This window comes from Crassostrea angulata, chromosome 10 (genome assembly GCF_025612915.1).
Source record: "Crassostrea angulata isolate pt1a10 chromosome 10, ASM2561291v2, whole genome shotgun sequence".
Classification (NCBI taxonomy): domain Eukaryota; kingdom Metazoa; phylum Mollusca; class Bivalvia; order Ostreida; family Ostreidae; genus Magallana; species Magallana angulata.
In genome coordinates, this window is record NC_069120.1 from 28,050,777 (window position 1) to 28,075,405 (window position 24,629).

The 24,629-nt window shown below is 32.9% G+C and overlaps 2 protein-coding genes and 1 long non-coding RNA gene across 3 annotated transcripts; 2 read left to right on the forward strand and 1 right to left on the reverse strand.

The window, feature by feature from the left end:
• Positions 1-196: 196 nt before the first annotated feature.
• On the forward strand, positions 197-3,420 carry LOC128166910 (intraflagellar transport protein 25 homolog). Its single transcript, XM_052832368.1, has 4 exons — positions 197-355; positions 1,461-1,567; positions 2,074-2,142; positions 2,869-3,420. Exons 1-4 carry the CDS (start codon positions 264-266, stop codon positions 3,018-3,020), a joined length of 420 nt encoding a protein of 139 aa, XP_052688328.1. The 5' UTR covers positions 197-263; the 3' UTR covers positions 3,021-3,420.
• LOC128166905 (fatty acyl-CoA hydrolase precursor, medium chain-like) lies at positions 3,416-23,851 on the reverse strand. Its single transcript, XM_052832360.1, has 11 exons — positions 23,051-23,851; positions 17,998-18,159; positions 12,415-12,562; positions 12,103-12,288; positions 7,642-7,844; positions 6,759-6,903; positions 6,529-6,636; positions 6,209-6,282; positions 5,784-5,904; positions 4,715-4,850; positions 3,416-3,961 (listed from the first exon to the last, which is right to left on the reverse strand). The coding sequence occupies exons 1-11, from the start codon at positions 23,261-23,263 to the stop codon at positions 3,544-3,546; spliced, it is 1,914 nt and encodes a 637-aa protein (XP_052688320.1). The 5' UTR covers positions 23,264-23,851; the 3' UTR covers positions 3,416-3,543.
• On the forward strand, positions 16,001-16,848 carry LOC128166913 (uncharacterized). The gene is made up of 2 exons (XR_008241195.1): positions 16,001-16,399; positions 16,539-16,848. It is a non-coding gene; the product is annotated as an uncharacterized LOC128166913 (long non-coding RNA).
• Positions 23,852-24,629: the final 778 nt, after the last annotated feature.

Consider the following 24,629-nt stretch of genomic DNA (forward strand, 5'->3'; position numbering starts at 1 on the left):
TATTATATATCCGGAATGTCATACACAGTAAGTCGAAAATTTAATTGTTAAAGTAATTTTTGTTAAATATATTGAAAATAGAAATAATGTAATATTTGTGAAAAATAAATATTAAATAGATGATGTGGATTTAATTTTATATCATATAATTTATAACGGAAAAAAACTTACGTTTTTTGTTTCTACTATTCATAATATTTTAAGCGTCCAAATAACGTTGATTAAATATTTTGTTGCCATCAACGCCAAGAATTTCTTCAAAAATGTTTGATGTTGCTCTGAAAAGCGCCGGTGCTCAGGTTGTCCTTGCTACTTCTAGTGATGGTAATCATCCACCTGAAAATATCATTGATGGGTATGGTTTTAAAATAAACATATTGTTTCTTATTCAGTATATCAATGGAATAACGTTTAATGTATAACAAATATTTCAACTTTTGGTGCAAAGAATACAATTATACACAATATTTCATTTAAACCAAGTTTTTCTTTACTGAATGGCGTATTCAAACTCATCGCCTTGATTGACGTTTTCGACTAATTACAAACTATTGTATTTTAAAAGAAGATGAGTTTGTGTAAGTCTTGCATGGGCATACAGAACGTTTAAATTTTGTGAGGGTCAATCTTCAAAGTTTACTGAATATAGTTTATAGCATTTGTTTGTTAAATTAAGAAAATAGATAACAATTTCGAATCTTTGATTTTGATATGATAATGGCCAGGATATTTTGATCAGTGTGTGGCAGTTGGCCTGGGTACATTTGTTTACTAGTGATATATATTTCTTTTACCATGCATGTATGCAGTTGTCATGCAAATGATTTGATAGAACACATGTCTAAAGTTTAAGTGTTTTTGTCTTTTTCTCCTTACTATTGCATTTGGAATGATAAACAGTCTTTAGATCTGTTACTTAAAAGGTTAAAATTTATGCAAGACCATTCAAGTCATGTAATTGAATGTTAGGGACAATGGAATAACAGGAGCTTTAAAGTGGCTATCAAGCAGGTTTGTTTGTTGGTGAAAATATACTGGAGATTCCTTATTAAATGCAAGGAATTAATAATTAAGTACTCACATAAAATAATGAATTTACAGTAGTTTAGATGTCTCAGTTGGTAGAGTACCTGTCTCAAATGGTGAGGCACCTGTCTAGAGTTAATACATAGGGGGCATACTAGCTAAAGTTTGAATCATGGTATCATTCCTTGCATTTTATAACTTTCTACCATTGATTTGAATCTTTGTGACAAAAGATTATGTGGCAGCCCGGTGGATTTAATTAAGATTTTGGAGTTTATGGTAGCATTACCATTATGTTGTAGCTCACTGATTGTAATTTGGTACTTGGAACAAGTAATCCCACACACATACCCTGTTCTTTATATAATGATGGTAATCTAATAGTTTTTATATCTTTTTTTGTGTGAAACATAACAAGTTGCTTTTATTTCTAGGGATCAGGAGACATTTTGGGCATCAACTGGTCTATTTCCACAAGAATTCATTGTTACATTTTCCTCCATGATGAGTATACAGCGAATTGAAATTGCATGTTTTAATGGTATGTACATGCAGGCTAATTTGTAGATAATGTACTTCCTCAATATTGAATCTTTTACTGGTTTATAAATTCACATCATGTTTCACTAATCTTTGATGTTCCTTTCATAAGAATTGCAATAAAGACATTTGAAGAAATAAATACTATTTTGTATATAAATGTTTTAACTGACAATAATCACCTCCCTTGTGCAGGTCAACAAACTGATCGAGCTATTAATTAAGTAATTGACTAATTTAAATATGAAATTAAAATACTGGCCAGTGTAATATAGAAAACTCTGATATATGCATATGCATGTACATATAATTATGTCAAAGCCTCTCAATTTTTAATTTTATTGTGTAAAGATATTTTATTTTATCAGATATGTTCTAGTCCCAGATGCACATGTTTAAATTCAATGTTATAGAATGGACCTTCAACACAGCAGTAATTGAGAATTACATGTACTCAGACTACAAAACTTTTCATCTGTTTTAAATATATGGGGGTTTTTTTTTCAGTGAAGAAATTGTCGTTTCAAACTAGCAAAGAAAATGAGCCATTAAATTTTGAAGATCTGTTAGACAAAGGTTGGTACATTAAAATATTTTGAAAATTTAATAGTGTTACCATATAGTTTTGAGTGCATTGTCCATAAAATGACTACGTTAGGACTTAATTCCGATATGTTAAACATTTAAAACTGTTTAAAAATACCCCACAAGAGATTTTCATCAAGATAAAATAGCACTATATAAAACATTGTTTTATTTAACATGTCATAATCAATTTTGACTGAAATGAAGGATCTTTTTTTTCAGTTGGTACACTGCAATGAATCTGCTTTTAAATTTTAAATTTCCTTATCTTTAAAATGTTTAATAAAACTAATCACAGAGTCCTTACTAAATAAATAAAAGCAATCCATCATGCTACTTAGATGTGCAAGCAACAATCACACACAATTTCATAATGGACATTTCACTTATTAGGTAGCAAAAACTTCAGAATTAAAAGAGGTACAGCTCTTTTAGGAGGGCAAAATGGTTCTGGCCATTTGTAGGCTAAATCAACCTCCAATAGACAAAGAGCTTTGTATAATGATATCGAAAAATGTTCAAATTTCAAAGCCAAAATATTTGAATTTTTCTTTCCTTAATAATAATTTACAGCCAAAAAAAATATCATATTTTTATAAAAGTTGAAGACATGTCTGATGCGTAGATTTTAACCACCCGGCCCCTTAAGGTTTTGGAAAATTCCATACTTTAGTAATTTTGTAAAGAGTTTTTGGATATTTTTTTTTTCATTTTTAGAATTTGATGCTACAGACAATAATCTCCAACAAGAAGAATTTCCATTAAATAATAAAAGAGCCAACCACCTGAGAGTTATCATTGAAAGCGGCTACGACCATTTTGTGTCAGTGCATAGACTCAGTATTAATGGAAATGCTATTCATGGATAGGTGATAGCTTCTAGATTTTCTTACCGTTTTGATGGTGGAGAAATTGATCCTGTACGTGATAAAAGGTTTTTCATTTTCACACAAAGTACATGTATAATTTGTCATTGCTCTAAAAATCCGTGAGAATTTTATCCCATGATTTGGTCAATATATATATTTTTAATATCTAAAGACTTATTGTAATGTGTGAAAAAATGAAATGATATGTAACACCAGTCCACCTACCATCATTGAACAATCGTTTCGTGTTTTGTAAAGCAAACGTGTATTTTCAGATATAAGAGAAATATGAGACAAATTTGTTGAAAGTTCAATTATAAGTTATTTTTACATTTTTAGGGAAGAAGTCATTTTTTTCACGTTGTATAATTCTACAATCAATAAAAACACATCAATTTTGGATTTTGTCTTTTATTAAAAAGCGAATGCAGAAAATAGATGTTAAATTCGTGTGTATCAATATAATAAAGATCAGAAACATTTTCATGTGTGTTGTTTCAAAACATTATGGAGTTGACGTCACTCAAACGTTAGTTTTGAAATACTTGGACTTCTTAATGTCTTTACTGGAGATTTCCCCGGCTATGCAAACGCCATGTTGGCGGTGAAGATTTTGTAGTTGAATTTTAGTTTTACAATATCCAACCGCTAAAAACATTGCGAGGCCCGCAAGTCCAATAGAAGTGGCGATTAATGCCCAATGATCGGGGCCGGTCACCGTGTGTGTCCTTTGCACTGGACTTTGTATGACGTCATCAGAATCTAATTTCCCAGAATACATTGGGATTTTGTAGTTCCAGAAGTCCAGTTTTCGAGTTTTGTAATTTGTGGACAGTTCAACAAAGGGTCGGTTTATTCCCTGATAGATTTTAGTGTATACGGGATTGTTAACACTGTATCGATCCATATGGAATTGTCTGTGAGGAACCAATGATGGAAGTCTGCAATTTAAAAAACCCAAAATAAACAAATAAATAAATACAAGATTAGCAACAAATGAGAATTCTGTGTTACTCAATTTCTTTACAAAGTCTAATGGTGGCTTTATGCAAAAATCCGGTAAAAATTTGATAAAGTTATTCACTGACAGCTGTCTGCGTGGTATGATGGTCAAATACGGAGAAAATATAAATTGTTTTTTCTCACACGAATAATAAAAATACTCTATTTCACACATTTTACAATTTTACAACTTTTACGCACTTTATATTAAATATTGCATATATTATTAAAAAGGATACGAACATCTTCTTGCGTAGTTTCAGGATTAAGTGATGCAAATGAAATTTAAACCGTGTTTGAAATGCTTCACCCTTACAATAAAAGGATGAGATTATGCTAGTTGCGTACCAAAAATTCCAATATTACGGTATAAAGCTGCTTGTCAAAAGACAGAAAAGGGAAGTGCAAAAATACAATACTATCACATTACTTTTGAGACCCCCTCCCCACACATACACACATCACGGGAAATTAAAAAAAAAATATCTGAAGAGAAAAGGACCAAGATTGATAGTTTTAATACCTCTGAGCTTAATCCTCGAAATGAAATACAACCTGACGAGGAGTAGGATAACATTAGTCATACCGCCTTTCAAACACAGAGTACTATATCGTATTGAATTTACTTTTTATGTTTTTTTTCATGATAAACGAGATTTCTTTTTTGTTTGTTTGTTTGTGTTTGTTCTTACCCATTATACACAAAGTTTGCCCACATATGAATGAGCAATGTGGCCATTTTCTTGTCGGTATCATCGTATCTAAAATTTGAGTGACCGGACATGGGGAATCCTGAGAGGTAGAAGATTTCAGATCCGTGGGTGACTCCTGAAAAAGGAAGTAAATTGGAGCGTGTATAATTGTGAATGGTTTGTCGACTTACACACGTGGTAATTCTACTTTTAAAAACGTCTGTTGCGGCCAGCCTAGAATTTGTAATTTGCTCTTAATGAAATATTGCATGTTGGTATGAGATAATTATCACTTTACACCTAGACAATTTTGTTTACGTTCAAGGGATTCTATTTGCTAATTAATACAATATCTAGCGCAAACATTGAGTATATTTAGTCGTTATATGGACACTCAATGATCGCAATGCACATGTGTTGCTTTATATTTAAACAGTTTTGAAAACTGTTGCATCTTTATACATAAACGCTAGCTGGAAGTTATGATAAATACATATTTACATTTACCGAGTATGATTCCCTCTATTTCTTACGGAACTTAAAGTTAATTCATAGCTCTATAGAACAGTTGTAAAAACTGACAGGACTGAAATCTACACGCCCCATTTATCGATTGGTCGAAACCAACAGCAACCTAAGAAAAATCACGGACTTCACGAAATAATCATGATGATACCAGAATTAAATTCCAATGAGAGACGATTTGGCTGTTTCTTTTAGCTAACGTACTGATGTATATACATTTACAGTAATTTAGTGAATTTTACTTACTTTTTACAATGAAATTATTAATTTGTTAAAAGAAAGATATAACAATAAACAACATAATGCTTTCTTTGATAATTAAATTCACGCGGGTTATGAAAGTAGCGATCATTGCAGAACAAAAATTTACATAACCCGCTAACGCGGGTTTTTATTTTTTCTGCAATGTTGCCACCTTCATATCCCACATGAATCATCAAAGAGAGCATTTTATTGTTTAAATTGACAAAATCACGATAAATATCAATGATTTATACAACTGATCACGAGAATCTCTAGTAATTATGCATATCACTTCTAGTACCTTCCCACTGGGCGTATTTGGACTGGTACTCATAGTTATAGAGGTAGACTGGAACACTGCGTGATGACATCATCTGGGCCAGTTTATGTGTGGGCGCTGTGATGTAGTAGTCACCGACAATCTGAAACGATGACGTCATTAACGGTTACGTGTTCGTATCGAAAATGACTGTAGAATTTCTTTTCATTTGTTCTAAATCTATAATTGCGAGAGCTTGATCATGAGATTGAAGAAGACGTAAATATAGTTTTTTTTCTAATTTTTAAATCTTTTTTTTTTCAAAAACTCATTTGAGTTATTTCAACTTTTGATATGTACTACTGATCTCCCAGTTTTAAATACCGCCAATGTCACTGCATGCATGATATAAATGATTCCAAAGCAGTACACTGCTTTGGTACTTCCGATGAAATAAACAGACTTACGTCAGAGAAGATTTCCTCCACCAAATGCTCTTTTTCCTCAAGTGGCAGTGATGCATAGGTATCGATCACCATGTCTAAAAGTAGAGCAAATATTATAATTTTTAAAAGTGATAGGATATGAATGACTCACGTGCTCTTATTGATAGAGAAAGTCTAGTTTGTTTTATATATCAGTCGAAGAAATTCATTGAGGAAAGAAAACTTTCAATCAAAAAGTTACTTTGTTTCAAGTTTTGTGGTCGGACCTTGGATTAAATCCGATGCATAAATAACGACCAATACTTTTTAACTGAAAAAAAACCCAAACAAATTCTACGTACCCACGATATTGGCCAGGTTTGGCAAATCTCCGCGGAAACAATACATCAGTGTTATTAACTGTTTGATGCCTTTTTCCTCTCCACCAAATAATTCCACCAGTGGTTTTGCTGGAAAATATGCATTGCATTTATATCAAACTGTTAAGGAGTCCCCCTCCCACTGCAAACGCAAATAATGGAAAACTTACGATAAACTAAACAATGAATCCTTGATATTGTAAGCTGACTACCTGCAATAAGCCCCTCGTCTGACGTGGCGCCAGTCATCACGCTCTCCGCTCGGAATGCCCCGGACTGTATCAATCTCTCCGGTGTATCCGGAAGTACGTACCCGTCCACCACCGGGCGGAACTGCGGCGTCAGGGACGGAGACGTCTGAAATTCACAAGGAAGGAAACATTTTATACATCTCTTCAGGGTGCATCGCTCTTTTGTATAAGAGAGACAACTCTTACTAGGATTCTAAAAAAGCAGTTATTACTTTAATTTTTTTTTTCAGTTTTAAGTCAATTTTTGTTTTTATAGTTCATGTATATGATTTAGAAAATCATTATTATTTCAGAAAAATCTCATTTGAGGAAGAAAGGGATGAGACATTTTCTTACGTTATGTTTCTAACTCATGATTCTTTATGTTATGTATATGTTTTGTTTATGACCTTGATAGATATTGACATTCTTTGCGTGTGGTAGAAAAAATATATGTTAACAAAATGTCAAATCGTTTAAAAACAAGTCTGCTGCATTGCTTGCCATTTGATTTACAGAAAATATGGTGTCATCGTTCGAAACACACAGTCTGGCATTGATTGGCCGTTTATTTCCTGCGATGTAACACCTCTATCTGCTATGAATTTCTCAGGGGGGGGGTGTTAAATATGGAAAAACGCTGTAATTCCTATGAGTTATGCTTAGAGGATAAGTTTGCCTTAGAATTTTCGTAGAGGAAAAATGTTTGATCTCAAGACTCGACATTAACGTTTATTTATGACTGTATGTAAACAAATCTTGTAGAAATTTTCATCAGAACGGAAATATGCTCAACATCAATTGCCACAAGAATATTTTTTTAAATACTCGTCTAAGAATATATATTTATATCTTTGCGACCTACCACATATTTAAACGCAATTTGTCTATGCATGACTTCTGTAGGTATGTTCTGCAGACATTCTTTGATGAGTCTAGAGCTGTTCCGAAGACACCCAATGGAAGAGACAAAGATCTTGAAGTGGATATCCGGAGAAGTGACTTTATCCGAGTAACTCCATTGTGCAAGGGGGGACCCGCTCTGGATTATGACTCTCCGGAACAACCCTGCAACATATGTATAACATAAGGTGTGCCTATTCTTATTTTTTCCTTGCACAATTAGTACAAAATTTACAATGATACATTCATATTGCTTCATTTTCAATAATCGACATATCCAAAGGTTTTGCAGCTTGAGACATTTCTTACATTAAACTGCCTTCTGAGAAAAACATCTGAGCAAAATATTTCACATCTTTTTTTTTTATCTAAATAATTCTAAATGATCTCAAAATTGAATCCCCTTCTTGCGCAATCAAACTATGATCGCAAAATTGCTGAAAATTCAATGTACAACTTCTTAAAGTATTAACAGCCTAAATCCATAAAAAAAAGCTGCATCGATTTGATAAACAACATCTGCAGTGAGAAAGAATATATATAACATGAATTAGCCGACTTCACAACACCCAATCAAATGGAATCTGTATCACCAAATCTACTCTGGATTATCATTGCATTAACTGGATATCTCTTTATATTTACATTCTACTGTGTTTTCCCATTAAATTCCGTGATGTTTAAATGCCTCTAAATGCAACACCTATTCACTGCGTATGAATTAACGAGTAATTTACATAAGTAGTTCTCAAACAGAGATTTCTATGTTATCAGTTAAAAAATGTATTTCATGAATGTTGTCAAAACACCATGTTTTATAATTATTCAACAAAAAAGTTGACTTTATTGTTAAAAAAAACATTTCAAGAGTTATTTAACATGGATTATATTTTCATGCTCGTCGATCTCATCTCAACAGTCTATGTGAAAACCAGTTTAAACCAGTTTTACAAAACAGCTGTTCTTGCTGTTACTTATTCACTCCCTCCGTGATCTGCACTTTATATCGATTTATTTAAGTAAACAATTGATTTCTTCAGTAAGGGAATGTAAATATAAGCATTGAATGATTTATTTTTGACGTCGTCGTGTCAATAACTTCCGTCAGGTGAGCAGACAAATTATCATAACGCGCTAACGCGCGTTATTCAATTTGTCTGCTCACCTGACGGCAGTTATTGACACGACGACGTCAAAAATAAATCATTCAATGCTATAATATCTATACAAAGGTAGTGTCGAGATAACCCAGAACGTTTTTCACTAGCGTTGCATTAAAAATCAAAAATCTCTGCAGTAGCATTTTGATAAACTGAACGCTTTTGAAGCATCAGTTCTCTGCAATACTGTGTAGGTGATGCGAACTCGCTAACCTTTGATGAAATTTAATCTCCCGAGAATGTCGAAATCTGTATCAATTTATGCCACGTTTTGGCAATTGTTGGCAATAATTTGTAATATATTATATCTACTTATTATATGTCTTGTAATTTACTTATCATATGTCTTGTAAGTTATTCATAAAATATATAATTTTAAAAAAATTCATTTAGCATTGAAACCAGAGAATCCTTACATAAAATTATTGTTTGAAATTCTTTGAATACTATGTTAACGTTTTATCAAAATTCGAACAAAATGCAATCTTAACCAGTTTTATCTTTTCTGCATCGAAAATAACCTTCGTTTGATTATATTAGCTTTGAAACTTTTTTATAATATTTATATAAATAAAAACGCCGTTTATCTGTGCCCTTGAAGAAGACATCTATTATACATGTACCAAGCAGATTTCCCGGTATTCAGTTTCATCCATATTCAAAGTGCTCACCTATTAACACTAAAATATCACCTATTTCTGACAGGAAACATGTTACAGACTTTTATATTATGACAGTAATCAAAATGGCAGAGGTCTTAAAAACATCAGGAGATACCGTTATTTACACACAAAAAGGCCGATAACAACGACCAGGACACATCGAATTCGGCTTCAACAGTTTTCGAAATTGCTGAGCGCAGCACGCGAAAATTGCCTGTACTCATTAGATTGAATGTTTTTATCGCCTACTTCTATTTCATTTAAAGATATGACGTATTTTATCAATCGCAGAAGCAGTCATTCAAGTAATTGAAAAGTGATTGAATTTCCCGTTGAATTAGATTAGCCTAGTTTTTCATCATATCTTATTTAATATTAGTTGTTTATTGTATGATATTTAATTTTGACAGTTTTTTCTCCTTATTTAAACGCCTACTTAAAAGGGATTTTCGTGTATGTCGGAAATGTTATCAGATAGGTCATTGTACTTTGAACAAAATGATCTACTCCCGATGTATAAATAAAATGAGTTTAATCCCTTTTATCTGATTATAGATTTTTAAAAGTATAAACTTTGCAGGTGATCTTATAATAATAAAAAAAATAAGCGTCGAGAGAACGTTAGCAAACCATTTGTTTTTCTGAACAAGAAATATTTGAAATTCGAGTTTGTGCATTACATTAAAAATCAACTCACAGACAAATGGACAAAGCGCAAATCAACATATATGTGCACATGCATTATAGCATTGAATCATGATTTTTTGAAGTATACACTCTCATAACTGCAGCGGTGTGTGCATACAAATTGAGTAACGCGCGTTTAATGACAAAATGCCTGTCGCTCTTGTTTTCATCATGATTTAATGCTTATATTTACATTTTTTTAACTTCTTGCCTTGTCTGCAAATGCGATTCATACCTTAAAATTCCTATCTTATCCTAAGGGTAAGTTAATACTAATGGAAGAGCCACAGTAACAGCCACAAGCGTGAACTTTGATTTTCGTTTGTGACGTTGCAGTTTACAGCGTTCAACGCTTGTGACGTCATAATTAAACTCGTCAATTTGACCTTTGACTACTTGTTGCATTTAGAGGCATTTGAAGATCACAGAATTTAATGGAAAAACACAGTAGAATGTAAATATAACACTTTTGCTTATACAGCGGCGTCGGAAGGTACTTCGTACTGGGGCGGCGAACTTCCTCGATAACCGGGAGTGGATGGGGTGCATCGAATTTGACTTGAAAATAATTTAGGATATGTCCAATTTTTCTTAATTCAATGATACATATTATATAATTGTCACTTATTTGATGGTACTAAAAGAAACAATTAAAAGCAAAATTATTGTACTTGAGGTTTGTTTTGTTTGACGAGATACACATTTGATAAGTGAATATAGTGTACATATATATGTAACTCCTGCTGCTCTTGCCCCCACGGCCAAACCGTAAAACATATAATATTTTATTTTTAAAATATTTTTAGAATAACAATTTTAAAATTGGTTCAATCACACGCTCTCTCTAAGCAAAGCTGCGTTGCGTAGATAAAGTCTATGGTTGCACCAGACTCATAATAGTACCGCAGACACGCACAACTAATTTTTACTTTCATATCATATAACCGACCGCCTTCTGGCGGCATGTAATTAAATACACTTATCATTAAAAAGGTCACAAAGCACGCGAATCGGGCATTTAGAAGATCGTGCGCATATATCGAATATCAAACACACTTTTAACAAATACGCAAAAAAGCAGAAACCAATTTCCGAACAAAAAATATTAATTGGCGGTATTTTTTAACTGTACATGTCGTAGAAACTTATCATCGATAGATGGGCAAATAATAATTCTAAAACAAAAATCAACAAGAAATCAGTTGTTGCGACCATCTCAACAACCACGATGGTCCTTCAACAACATCTACAACAGTAACAATATCAACAAAAAAACAACAGCAACAGCAACAACAAAAACAGCAACAACAATAACAACAAAAACAGCAACAACAATAACAACAAAAACAGCAACAACAATAATAACAAAAACAGCAACAACAAAAACAGCAACAACAATAGCAACAAAAACAGCAACAACAATAACAACAAAAACAGCAACAACAATAATAACAAAAACAGCAACAACAAAAACAGCAACAGCAATAACAACAAAAACAGCAACAACAATAACAACAAAAACAGCAACAACAATAATAACAAAAACAGCAACAACAAAAACAGCAACAACAATAGCAACAAAAACAGCAACAACAATAACAACAAAAACAGCAACAACAATAATAACAAAAACAGCAACAACAAAAACAGCAACAGCAATAACAACAAAAACAGCAACAACAATAACAACAAAAACAGCAACAACAATAATAACAAAAACAGCAACAACAATAACAGCAAAAACAATGAAAAGCAGCAGCAGCAACAACAGCAGCAGCAACAACAACAACAGCAGCAGAAATAGCAACAATCACACCGAGAATCAATTAAACAAAGCAGAAAAACCACTGACGTATATCGAGTCAATTTTGTCAACCGGAAATCACACAACAAGAACAATAGTCTGAAGACTACCTTTTGTCAAAGGTGACATAACAAGAAAGCCGACACTACAGCCTCCTGCGCTGTGACCCATCAGTGTTACTTGGTTTGGGTCCCCGTTAAAGAACTCGATATTCCGGCGCACCCACCACAGAGCAGCAACCATATCCATCATCCCATAATTCCCTGAGAGTTCCGGGTCACCGGACACCAAAAAACCTATGAAACAGAGACATTCGTCATTAACTTTGTGAAATAGTTTTTAATTAATGTTTCAAATGAAAAATTTTTAACATAGTCTCGTCGATAGTGAAATGTACAAAGCATGTATTAAGTGTAACTCACCGAGTGGTCCTAGTCTGTAGTTTATGGTTACAACCACGATTCCGGAAGCCGACAGCATGCTCCCTTCAAACATGGCTCCCATCCCGTTAAAGTATGATCCACCATGGACAAAAAACAGAACGGGATACTTCTTACCACCGTTGGTACTCTTAAAGAAGCCAATGCTTAAATTTAGCAGCGAAGAAAAATATCATGTAGTGCGTTTTTATTTTATGAATTAATCGATTTGTTGATTAATGTCTTGAATTAACAATATACGATTGAATTAAAAGTACAACATGCACTTTGCAATTTCTGTAATGGTTGGCAACTTTTTAAGTAAATCGTTTTAAGTAAACGTGCATGCACTGTAATTTCTGTAGACCCGTGCCGATGGAATACGCAGAGCAAATTGAGATTGGAAACATTACCCGACAGGTTAATGCAAGGAAATGTCAAATAAACAGTTTTTTTCTTGATGTGAACATTAAACAAGAGCGTCTCTGCCTCTATGTTGCAGATAAGTTATCTTACGAATGGTTTATAAACAAAATTAATGTGTGGTATTCCGAAATGAAAAGATTTCTTTTTAATTAAAGAAAATGTATGTAATATCTGATAAACACTAAATTATAAACATTTCATCAAAGGCATCAATAACCATTTGTGATAACAAAAAAATTAAGTTCCTATATATATATATATCGTTTAAATATCTCTCTCTCTCTCTCTCTCTCTCTCTCTCTCTCTCTCTCTCTCTCTCTCTCTCTCTCTCTCTCTCTCTCAAAGATCATTTGCCACAAACATTGCATGAAATTGCTGTTTGAAAACCCCGGAAATGATGTCATCATAGAGCGTATTTTTTTTACAGGTGCGAATACATGGCGACGTAGTAAAGCTACGTTGGTCGTTACAAAATATTTAAATGACGGTAATTTTATTGTATGATGGGAAATGACGCACCCATGAATCTTTCTGTTTTCCTCAGTTAATTACAAATGGGATTTCAATTGAGGGATGGTGTCGCCGGAGATAACTTTTTTTACAGATTTTTTTTTTATTTGTTATACTCACTTTTGTCACTCACTTTTTGTAACAAAGTTTGTCACCATACTTGATAATTTTGATTGCATTTGTCAAATGATGAAACGCCAAATAAAACGGGGGATGTTAGAACAATGTGCAACTTTTGAGTTTAAGGAACGTCACGTGATGAGCTGACGTAATTGTTAAAGCTTAGGTGAAACGTTGTACTTATAACAACCGAATTGCTATGCATACATATGGACATACATATTACATATGGACTACAATAGAGTATTTCACACATTTATTATCATCAGTTTAAGGCTGAACATCGTTAAAAGTTTATCGACAAAAAAACCGGATGGTTTTTTAAATTGACATATTTTTTAGTAACATGATTAAGGACGTTGTTTACTCAGGGTTTGAGTTCTCAAATTCGGATTGGTACAAACCTCAATGTCATGAGTAAAAATTGTTCTAAACACTAAAAGTATTCATGAAATGAATTATTATTGACAAACCATTCGATATTTTTACTATATCATGGAATTAAGCTCAAACAAAGTTGGACATTTAGCAAAACAGAGGAAATTCGGACTAAAATTTTCAGATTTTGTTTTTCACTGAAATATTTTTGGTAGAACTGTAATGTTCAAAGTTAAGATTTTATCTGTTAGTCAACATAATTTTGCATATTTTCTGTTAATTTTATCTCACTTTTACGTTTCGATATTCGAATGGCACACGCTACAAAAATATTAAAAAATGCTTAAAAACAATAAAAGACACCATATCTTAAAATTTTGATCATTGACCTCATATAACTTTTATGCCTGCAGATTAAGGTCAATATACCTAGTTTAATGCTATAAATGTTTTAGTATTATCATATTAAGTTTTTTGTAAAATTGAATCAAAAAAGGGTAGGAATATTAACAAAATATAATGACGTCATCTTCCATTTTCATTTCTATTTTTAAATTAAATCTAAAATTAGCGTTTAAGTTAATTTCGTTATATTGATAAATCTTAGTACAGGGGTTATAGTAATTGTGCCGTTTAGTTTTATCTGAATTTAAATAATGCAGTGTTTTAGTGTTGCAAATTTTTGTCTTAAAAATAATTAATTTATAAGCACTATTACGTCATCTATCAGAATTTACTTTTAGTTACTGCTAGAATAAAATTCAGAATATCTAAGTAACAAAATGGAATCCTTTATAGATAGCAGTTATATCTTTAAAAGTAGCTTTTTGGCAATGCAAGTTCAAACAATGACTATTTCGATTAATGAAATTGAAATAATAGTAGGTTTGAAGCAATGAAGGCAAAAATACAAGGTCAGATTTCTTTCCTGCTTTAAATATTAATTTTCAGCTTTCATTTCAAAGATAGTTCGATCGAAATATTGAAGTTCAAGAAAGTTGAATAATAGGAAATTGTTGGCTTATCTTTTGTGTAGCACCTAAGATGACCACTCGCAAAATAGAGAAGCAAAAAATTAATCAAAGTAGTGAAAATATATTTGAAAGATAATTTCTGTAAGATTATTACAGTATATTAACTATATAAAACTAGCAGAGCATTTTCGAATAAATTTCGAAAGCATCAAATTAATCACAAAGACTTTGAAATCTTTATATATTCAAAGAACTATTTGCAGTCGTTTAACCAAATGAGTGCAGAGGTTTGGACTACTTTATATCAAAAATGAAAAGCAAAGTGAGAAAAATAAGGGAAGCAAAGCGATATTGTAGTAAAAGGTGTCAAAAGAAGCTTGATATGCACGAGTGCAACGTACTACGAGTACTTGTTGTCAAACTGAACAAAAAACCATTATTTACCAGAGACAGTTATGTGTCTCGACCATTTGTTAAGTGGTGTATAAATGCACCGCTAACAGCCCCTCTTCATTTCCGTTCGTCGTCTAATGTTTCGGTAGTCATCGGATCGAAATGACATCCGAATATTTTCCACACATGTGACGATGAAAACTGAGCCAAATTCAACAGATATTAATCCCGCTTTCTTATCTCCTGATTCTTACATTATTGTTCATATCCAACAAAAGACGAACCACTTACTGATGAGGACGGTGACACCCGATCGCTGTGTTACAACAACCGGTATCCCTCGCCTTTTATCCGTATCTTTTGATTGTCATCTTCGGGGTCAAAGAGGACCCTCTTAATAGATCGAAAAGAGTCCTCGAGTGTTTTTCTTTTAAGATCGTGATTTATTTATTTTACTTTGAGGATTCGAGCTTGTGGTAATTGCTGGCGTATCGATAGACCAACCCGTGAGCTTCGGGGCCGAAACCGTATACAGATGTATATTTACAAAAGAATACAACACGGCTTTTATCACTAGGAGACACTTTGCATCTCACCAAAATGATAATCTCCAAGATTATATAATACCTAAAAATGTACAAAGAAGTTACTCATTTCCAATTTTTAGAATGTCATTTGATACTGTGTGTAAATAGCTTAGAAGTGTTTATTCCTGCTGAGAGAGAGAGAGAGAGACAGAGAGACAGAGAGACAGAGAGAGAGAGAGACACACAGAGACACACAGAGAGAGAGAGAGAGAGAGAGAGAGAGAGTCAATGTTCTGTGTCTAAAAACTGCAACAGATTAACGTTAACAGGCTGACTGATTTTACCAGCTTAAGCTGATAATCCGTTTTGTCATTGAAGTAGAGCCCAAAGTGTACCGTTTGAATTGCATGTGCATCAACAACACAATCAGTGAAGGTGACAGATGAACAAATCTGTAAATTTGGGTATCAAGGAATGACCAAGTTTTACGGTTTTCATATTACCACCCAGTGATCAGGAACTGTATCCTCGTTATATTGGCTTCAAAGAAGAAGGCAAACAAAACCATTTACTCCCACTACCAGTGAACAATTAGGAATCAAAGACACGCACACTTCTATACTCTTTTCCAGAATATGATGTAACGGAAATGAAATGTAGGTAATGTATGATTTTTCCAAACAGCTTATTATCTTCTTTTTTCATGGCAACAGCCTTTGAACGAAATACGAATGAATGAGCCCAGTCAAAGTTCAAATGAAGACAATGTTCCTTTTTTTTTTTTTTTTTTTTTTTACAGTTTTGAGAGAAGAGAATCAATTAACAAGGTTACAGAGGAAATGGGACAGAGAGATGTTAATAATTACTGTACTTGAGGTTTTGTTTGAGTAAAAATTAATCAACTTGAGCTCAAGGTGGAAAGCGAACAAATTGGGTATTTTGCACAGACGTTCAGAACAAATTGCAAATAACAGTAAAGCAGCAGTTTTCTAGCGCTGGGATGATCTATGAACATGTAATATATTGCTAAACACGATAATCATTTACTTTTGATTCATAGATATTTTGTATATTTTCATATCTTAAAATAAAAAAGGACCTAAAATGATTGGGTTTATATGTTTGTTTGTTTGTTTGCTTGTTTGTTTGCCTGATGAGGAAATGCGTACCCGAAAATTTTAAATGATACGCAACCCCAAACGTTTTTTTTTTTCTATTATAACAAACATTTTCATGTATATCCATACAACATACAATCAAACATATTGAGTGAATTAGTCTTTAATGTTATAGATGTCAACTGTCTATATTACGAACCTATTATAATAAAATATTAATGAGACCATATCAGGAAAAAAATATTCGATAACAAATGAACGATATTTTGCTTGCAATTTTAATAGGTATTAACTTTTGCAACAGCACAGCAATTTGTAAGATATTTCCTTGATATTAGAAAATAATAAACTTTTTACCATATAAGTGCAGGTCATAGATGTGTTGAATTTCACCAAGCAATACGCTAGGTGGACTACAACAATTTGGTTAATTACCTCCATCTGCAAGAGATGCATGCTGGTCTGTAATTTAAGTATCAGATGTTACCATTTATATTACAGAGAAACGTGTACCTGAACATATTTAATGTGCAAGTCAAGCAAGTGTAATTTGCGAAGGCTCTTTTGTTCATTATGAAAGACGGTGTATCGCAAATTAACCAAATGCATCGTTTTAAATTCGGTTTGAAAGAGCCTGCACGTACGGTTCGATTAAATGGATTTTAAATAACCATTTTAAATACTGGTCTCATTTAAATCTTATACAGCTGCGTTTCTGAAAACCAGAAATACCTTCCTTTTTAGAGTTCTAATTTATCAGTTAGGATTATGGCATAATTCATAATACATATTTGCTTGTGAGATTTAAAATTCTATAGATATGACATATTAAACAGTTTTGTTACAGAAAAGCCTAGACTTTCAATTTTGGTTTAATAAAGGAGGAAACACGCATCTTTGACACTGTTACGTATTTACTTACAACATATATATGAAGACCCACCAGAATTTGATATTTTTCTCTTTATTACGAAATTAACTTTGAAAGAGGAAATCAAATGCACGTCGACACCAGCGTATTTTTTATTATACGAATTTATATCTGTACATAGTTACCAAAAGTATAACAAAAAATATTCTAAAGTTGCACCGAATGACGTCACATTGAAGCGAGAAAATCGTTTGATAAAGAATACTTACTTTTGGTGTATATATATTTAGATATAGGCAGTCTTCGCTCGTGTAATTGAACCCTGGCACATGAAACTCAATATAAGCCACGCCCTCTCCGGGCTGGGGACAAGCTGGTGGAATATCCAGGGTGTCCAATACTCCACTCCAGGGATCGGGGGGTACAGGACGCTGTAGAGAAAAAACAGTAAGTTGAACTGTTAAAGATGTTACATATCATTTATCTATGTATAATTGTACACTCTGCAAATTGCTACAAACAGTTTTCGTAGTTTGGCTGGATTATTGATCTGCTTTTTACGTTGCTTATAGGTTGATGACGTCACGTTTTGCTGACGTTATCCAATAAGGAGTATTTATGTCAGTCGACAAACGCTAGATATATTTACTAGGCTAATATACCCAATTGCTATAATTCTGTTATAATAAATGATGCGTGGTCTTCTCAAACTTAAGATGAATAAAATATTGTATTTTCCGGGAATAAATACATGTCCCACATTCAAAATTTTCATAAAAACACGAAACAAAAATCATGACTGAATTATCTGAAATTTAATGTATTTCATAATTCTACATATCAGAAACCAAATAAAACTTTGCATATAAGTTGAAAAAAGAAAAGTAAGAAAATTTAAATAGCATATACTTCACTCATTCGCTTTGACAGATACAAGCATCTGAATTTATTAAACTTAGTCGTACTAAATAGGTTGGTTTGGTATTTTCAAGTAAAAGTTTATACGATTTATGCCTTGGTGAAATTTCCCTATTTATTACTGAATAATTTAATGTTGTTTGTAACGTGCTTTCTGATTGGCTGGGAATATTAGTTAATACCATATAAAGAATGTTGCTTACGATACATTTTGCCAACGTTTGAATTTTGTACAATTTGATGTCATTTTAAAAGTCAAATAAACGGATTTTTTTTAAATGATTGTAAAAAAATAAAATTATTAGAAATGAACTCAATGGCTACCAAATTTATATTCATATAGACTGGGCTGGAACAGTTGAATTAAAAAAAAAAGCCGTAGCAGCGTAAACTGGTCCAATCCAGTTTATATTCCCATAAACTGGGTAGCTATTGCACTATAAATAAATTTCGTGTCATATACAACGTCACGCGATGGAAAAAAACCCATAAAAATGACATTTTTTATCATCAAAATGTAAATGTCAATATCAAGTTCGGATTTCATACAGATTTTTTATATTCTAGAGGTTCTTTAATATTAAATCACCTTAATGAGTCGATACTATAATGTGTGTCATGTTTATTGTTTATCATTCTACGGACTATTTAGACTTAAAATTCGATCGATCTTTAAATAAATAATTTCGATATTAATATCAAATCTGTGACCCCCCCCCAAAAAAAAAACACAAAAAAAAAAACAAAACAAAAAAACACCACAAAACGATCATAGCAATGGCATAGAACTATCAACTATGATATCACTATGTGGACTATATTATTTTTTAAAATGATTGATACTAGTATATCATTAAGCACACTGATCAAAGATTTGGTGGAGGACCAATACCTTATCAGAAACCATTTTCCGCATTGTATATACATAAAGTACCAAGGTCGGTTATAATTTGAATATCTGATGTACATTACGCGGTAAAAATAGATTCCTAAAATGTCATCATTTTTAATAATTACCAGAGCAATTGTGTGCTAATTTTTCATATCTTTTTTTATTCTTCAAAAATATATCGTAAATTCAAGATAACTTGAACTTTTAGAAACAATGTGTAAACACCGAAAATAAAATATCTTCTTCGAGCTTTAAAAGTTCGATCAAATGTTCTGCCAAAAGAAAAAAAAAATCATATACATGTATGTTGACAATGAAACTCTTTCGATTTACAGGTTTTTTCAATATCATCTTCCTCTTAACACAAAAAACCTCTGACAATGATGGATGAAAGTTATCTGAGAAAAGAGGGAAAATATAAACATCAAAGTGAAATATTTACAAAAGAAATGTGCAAGTAAGGTCGGGTTATGTTAAGATAAACAAACTCATTCGGTGTTGGCCAATACCGTATAAATTGTTCGCAGGAATGAGATTACTTTCATCGAGCAATCAGGATATTTCCCCCCCCCCCCCCTCTTTCTCGTTTGAATATCGTTGCACTCGGGATGCCGGTAATTAAGATTGCTGATCGGTTATATCTATTAGCTTTCATTAATTCCGCTAGGAATGTACTTTGGAATAAATCTTTTTTCCCTCCCCCGCGCCATTTGACTTTTACAAGATGAGTGCGATGTAGCGTGAGCGATGGAATAGGTATTTCTTAATCAAGAGAGAGAGAGAGAGAGAGAGAGAGAGAGAGAGAGAGAGAGAGAGAGAGAGAGCTGTCAAAGAATATAGAAATGAGTGGTAGTTTATGGTATCAACACTTTGACTCAGTATAAACTTTTGAAAATAATTAGTGAATTTTCAATGAATTACGTTTAAAACTTAATAAAATAATATTAATACTATTAATACAATTAATACATTTTTTTACCAAACCAATAACAGGTTGTAAAGACCTTTGTTATAAACTGTTTTTAAAAATAGCAAAAATCAAAGAAGGAAGAGAGCACAGAGCCCTAAAGAGCTTGAAGCGCTGTATATCAAGCGAAATAATTGCAGTTCTGTTCTTTATATTGACAACAGCCGTAGCCTTGATTGAAATTAACGAACTCCTAAGTGTCCATTTCTGGGATAATGATAAATATTCTTGTTCAATTTTTCACGCGCCGGTATATATAATTCCGCAGAGCACTAACGAAGTGAGGAATAAATTGTTATTGAGAATTTAATGCCTCTTTTTCTTGGTTAATGTAGTGAACTGATGAACGCCAATTATTTCACGACAATCGAAAGATTGGCTCTCAAGACAAGCTAAAGGGAAAGAGAGAGAGAGAGAGAGAGAGAGAGAGAGAGAGAGAGAGAGAGAGAGAGGGGGGGAGAGAGAGAGAGAGAGAAATCTCAAAATATATCAATTTAAATTTATCACTCATTTTTCCTCCATGTTTCGATATTTTCTTTGTTTCTGGGTAGTGAAATCCTAAACATGAGAACGAACCAGAATTGTAGGTTATCGAGCGAATTCTCAAGATAGAATTAAATATTTCATTACTTTTTCTCTCTCATCAGAATTTATATATCTTGTTGATTTCAAGTGCACTTATGTAAGACATTAAATAACAAAGGAGGTTTGTGGCCTAATTGGCAAGCTTTTTCATTAGAAACAAATGAGATGTTTATAATGGATTTCCTTCCAGCTTAATTGCACCATTTTACTCCTTACCCTAATGTATAAGGAGTTCGTTTCTTTAATTGTTTTGATCCAAGTACAGCTTCAATAGTAATACGTTTTAAATTTGTATAAATTTGAAAACTGAGTCCCTTTTTTTCAAAGAAAAAAAAACGGTGCGTAATTTCGCAATAAATGTAGTTTGGAGGCTGAAATGAAAACCACAACGCATTGTTTTTAGATGTTTTGAGAAAAAAAAATCGTTGTCGACATATTATTGATGAAATGGCAAGTGCCGACACAAGTTTCTTTACTAGTAGAAACCTTGAACTTATCGATGTCGCTTAGAAATATAGGCCATTTCCTTCTTTGCCAGAAAAAAGTAGCTTTAAATAGTAGTAACGATATAACAGGTATGTTGGCTGTCCTGTTAAAGGATTTATTATATAGAAGTCGCTTTGACCGATTCAGTGTGATTTTCTTTCGATTTACATAACCAAACTGCCGATACAAATATCCTCAGTGAAAACAGTTATAAAAACTGTGTATTAATTTTTTACCAGATTAAAGTTCAAGAATCAAGGTACATGTATCTTTGATAAATAATTTGAACGTAAAATTTAATACTTCATCAATTATTATTATTAATTTGATAGGCCTACTTGAAAAACGTCATACAATACCATCCAGTTATATACACATATATGTAAAAATGATGAGAAAGTTTTTCTAACTGCATGCATGGGAGAACTATTTTATGAATGTTTTTTTTTATTGCAACGCCATGGTAAAAAAAATATTTGGACAAAAAAATCGGTCGTAAAGTTTAACATTGACAAAATCCGAATTTGAATAAATCTAATGGACTCGATAGCTCAGTACATGCAAATTTTTAAGAAAAAAATTAGGATATTCAATTTTAAATTAATGCCGATGGACAAAAGTTTGATGTGTTCGGCAATGTTTTAAATTACTATTTGAATATATTTGATGGATCGACTGTGCCTTCTGTAGTTACAGTTTTATAAGATTGTAGAATGTACCTACTATATTGATTCTATCAGATTCAAAAGATCTAAAAAGGTGTCCCCTGCGAAAGAAATTTTTCAAGACAAAAAAAATGTTTGAATGAACTATACTGTTTGACCAATTAAAATATTGACAAAGTAAAATGCATTTTTGCTCAACTGCTTTATTCAGCGTCATTAAAAAACATAAAATGCAGCTTGTTTCCCCCAAAAAAGAGAACCCCCCCCCACACAGAATTGCAGGTAAATCAAAAAAAAAATTCATACATAACCAAAGACGTCACTTTTTATTGTGTATTCTCTAAATTTCGTACATGTTTATGGTTTATCGCATAACCTTTATCGTTGTATGTATATAATTACTTTGATTCATATACTCGTCACGATCAGGTATTTCAAGGTTATGTAATCATATATGTAATGCATGTGCGTACGTATGTACGTAGGTCATATCAATACATTTAAAGCCATATCATAAACAAACATCATATTATCACGGCTATAGTGTTATTTTTCTATTAAGACAGTGTGAAAAACAAAAAATGATATATGAACAATTCGACCCCACGGAAATCATAATGTAAATGACAGCTTTGTCATTTTTCTTCTGGCTACCGATCTCAAAACTACAACTGATATCAATTTAATAATTTAGAATGAGAAAATTGCAAGTTGTCACAATTTTTCGTTCAACGTTTTTATTCAAAGATAAAATATATTTTAAAATATGCACACACACATAAAAATATTTTGAAAATAAAGCTACTCACCTCAAACCGTAAAGACTTTATTGGAGGGGACGCATAAGGAACCCCCAGAAATCTCTCAATCTGTTTCCCGGGGCGGACACTCTCCACGGACCCCCTCACTCTCCCATATTTCGTTGTTTTTGTCACATATTCTAGAGAGGTACTCCTAAATACACCAAACAAGAAGAAAACAACGAGATAGAAATTCCGAAGTAAATTGGACACGGCGTCCATTTCCCCTGGGGTGGGCTTTGCCCCGGTATACTTCGTCTGGGTCTTATAGAATTAAAAAACAGCTTACAATGTTTCCGATTGTTCTTGTCATTATCAATGATGTTGTGCCGATTTTATCTCGTATAGTACCAGAGCGTTCATATTCGAGATGATTGACAAGATACCTCAAGATTTTTTTTCTCTCTCTCTCTCTCTTCAATATCTTTGAGGACGGGGAATGCACCCAGTTGTCGCGAAATTTGTCAAAAAAGGAAGTCTTTCAAGATGACTGTTTTGCAACACGAACTTCAATATCTCGTTATTTCCTTCCAACAAGCTTCTGTCACTAGTATAGAACTTTCTAAGAGAGAAAAACTCACAAAACACGCATTTTCTTCTCTCACGAGCGGTGGATTTTTTTTTCAGGGTACCACTGACTACATCCGTGCTCAGAAGTTGTGAAGTTCTAGTGTTCCTGAGGATAAAGGAAATTCCCATGCACCGTTCGGCATCTCTCTCCTTTCTTCCGTTTCGCTTCCTTGTGGTAGGATCAGTCTATATTCATTGAATTTTTATACTAGGCGCTAAGAGGATTTATAAAGGCGATCAACAACGCGTCTCCCAGCGGCACGCCACCGCAGTTCATGTCAAAGAGCCGTAAGCCATGCAAAAGGTTAATGATACGGGGTAGCGAGAAAATTTTAGTGTAAATTTTTGCTACCTTGGTTTTTAAAGGAGACTAAAAAAAAAGTTATCGCATACCTTATCGTATATCAGTTGCATTTACGCACGCCGGACGATACAGCCAGGTAATTAAACAGCTTTATGGAATTTCAATAATGGGTTTATATATTTGTTTGATGGAACATTACTCTGTTTCATGAAAAGAGAGAGAGAGAGAGAGAGAGAGAGAGAGAGAGAGAGAGAGAGAGAGAGAGAGAGAGATGTTCCGATGAAACCAAATTCTTCCTTTAAAATTTTTAAAATTGACGGATATTTGGTAAGATACACAGAAGTGGACTATTTACAGAATATATCTGTCAAAGGAAGACCACACTTTTAGACTACTTGGCATTAATTTGAAAGGCAAGCTGACTTGGAGAATTTCATCAATTTCCTCATGGCCTAGTACTTGACTTCGCTCTGACAATATATAATTACGTGAAGTCGATTCGTTACATAACGATATACTAGTAACTGAAGATTTGCACATTTTAGTCAACACGATTTCATTTTTTGTTTTTTGAACGTCGTTTTGAGAATATTTAACTGATGGATTTCTACAAACCTGTAGATCTCCAAATATCGCTGGACGTTATAGATAATCTTTGTTGTACACATGAATAGCCACGGTTCCACAGCTACATGTATGGTGTTTAGAAATCAC

Bases quoted from the DNA above. Each gene is read 5' to 3' on its own strand.
- LOC128166910 (XM_052832368.1), top strand. From the start codon at position 264: ATGTTTGATGTTGCTCTGAAAAGCGCCGGTGCTCAGGTTGTCCTTGCT. The intron at 1,568-2,073 runs GTATGTACATGC...TTTTTTTTTCAG, and splicing joins TGAAATTGCATGTTTTAATG to TGAAGAAATTGTCGTTTCAA. The intron at 2,143-2,868 runs GTTGGTACATTA...TTTCATTTTTAG, and splicing joins TGAAGATCTGTTAGACAAAG to AATTTGATGCTACAGACAAT.
- LOC128166905 (XM_052832360.1), bottom strand. From the start codon at position 23,263: ATGGACGCCGTGTCCAATTTACTTCGGAATTTCTATCTCGTTGTTTTC. The intron at 5,905-6,208 runs GTAAGTCTGTTT...TCATCGTTTCAG, and splicing joins TGGAGGAAATCTTCTCTGAC to ATTGTCGGTGACTACTACAT. The intron at 4,851-5,783 runs GTACTAGAAGTG...TTCCTTTTTCAG, and splicing joins CAAATACGCCCAGTGGGAAG to GAGTCACCCACGGATCTGAA.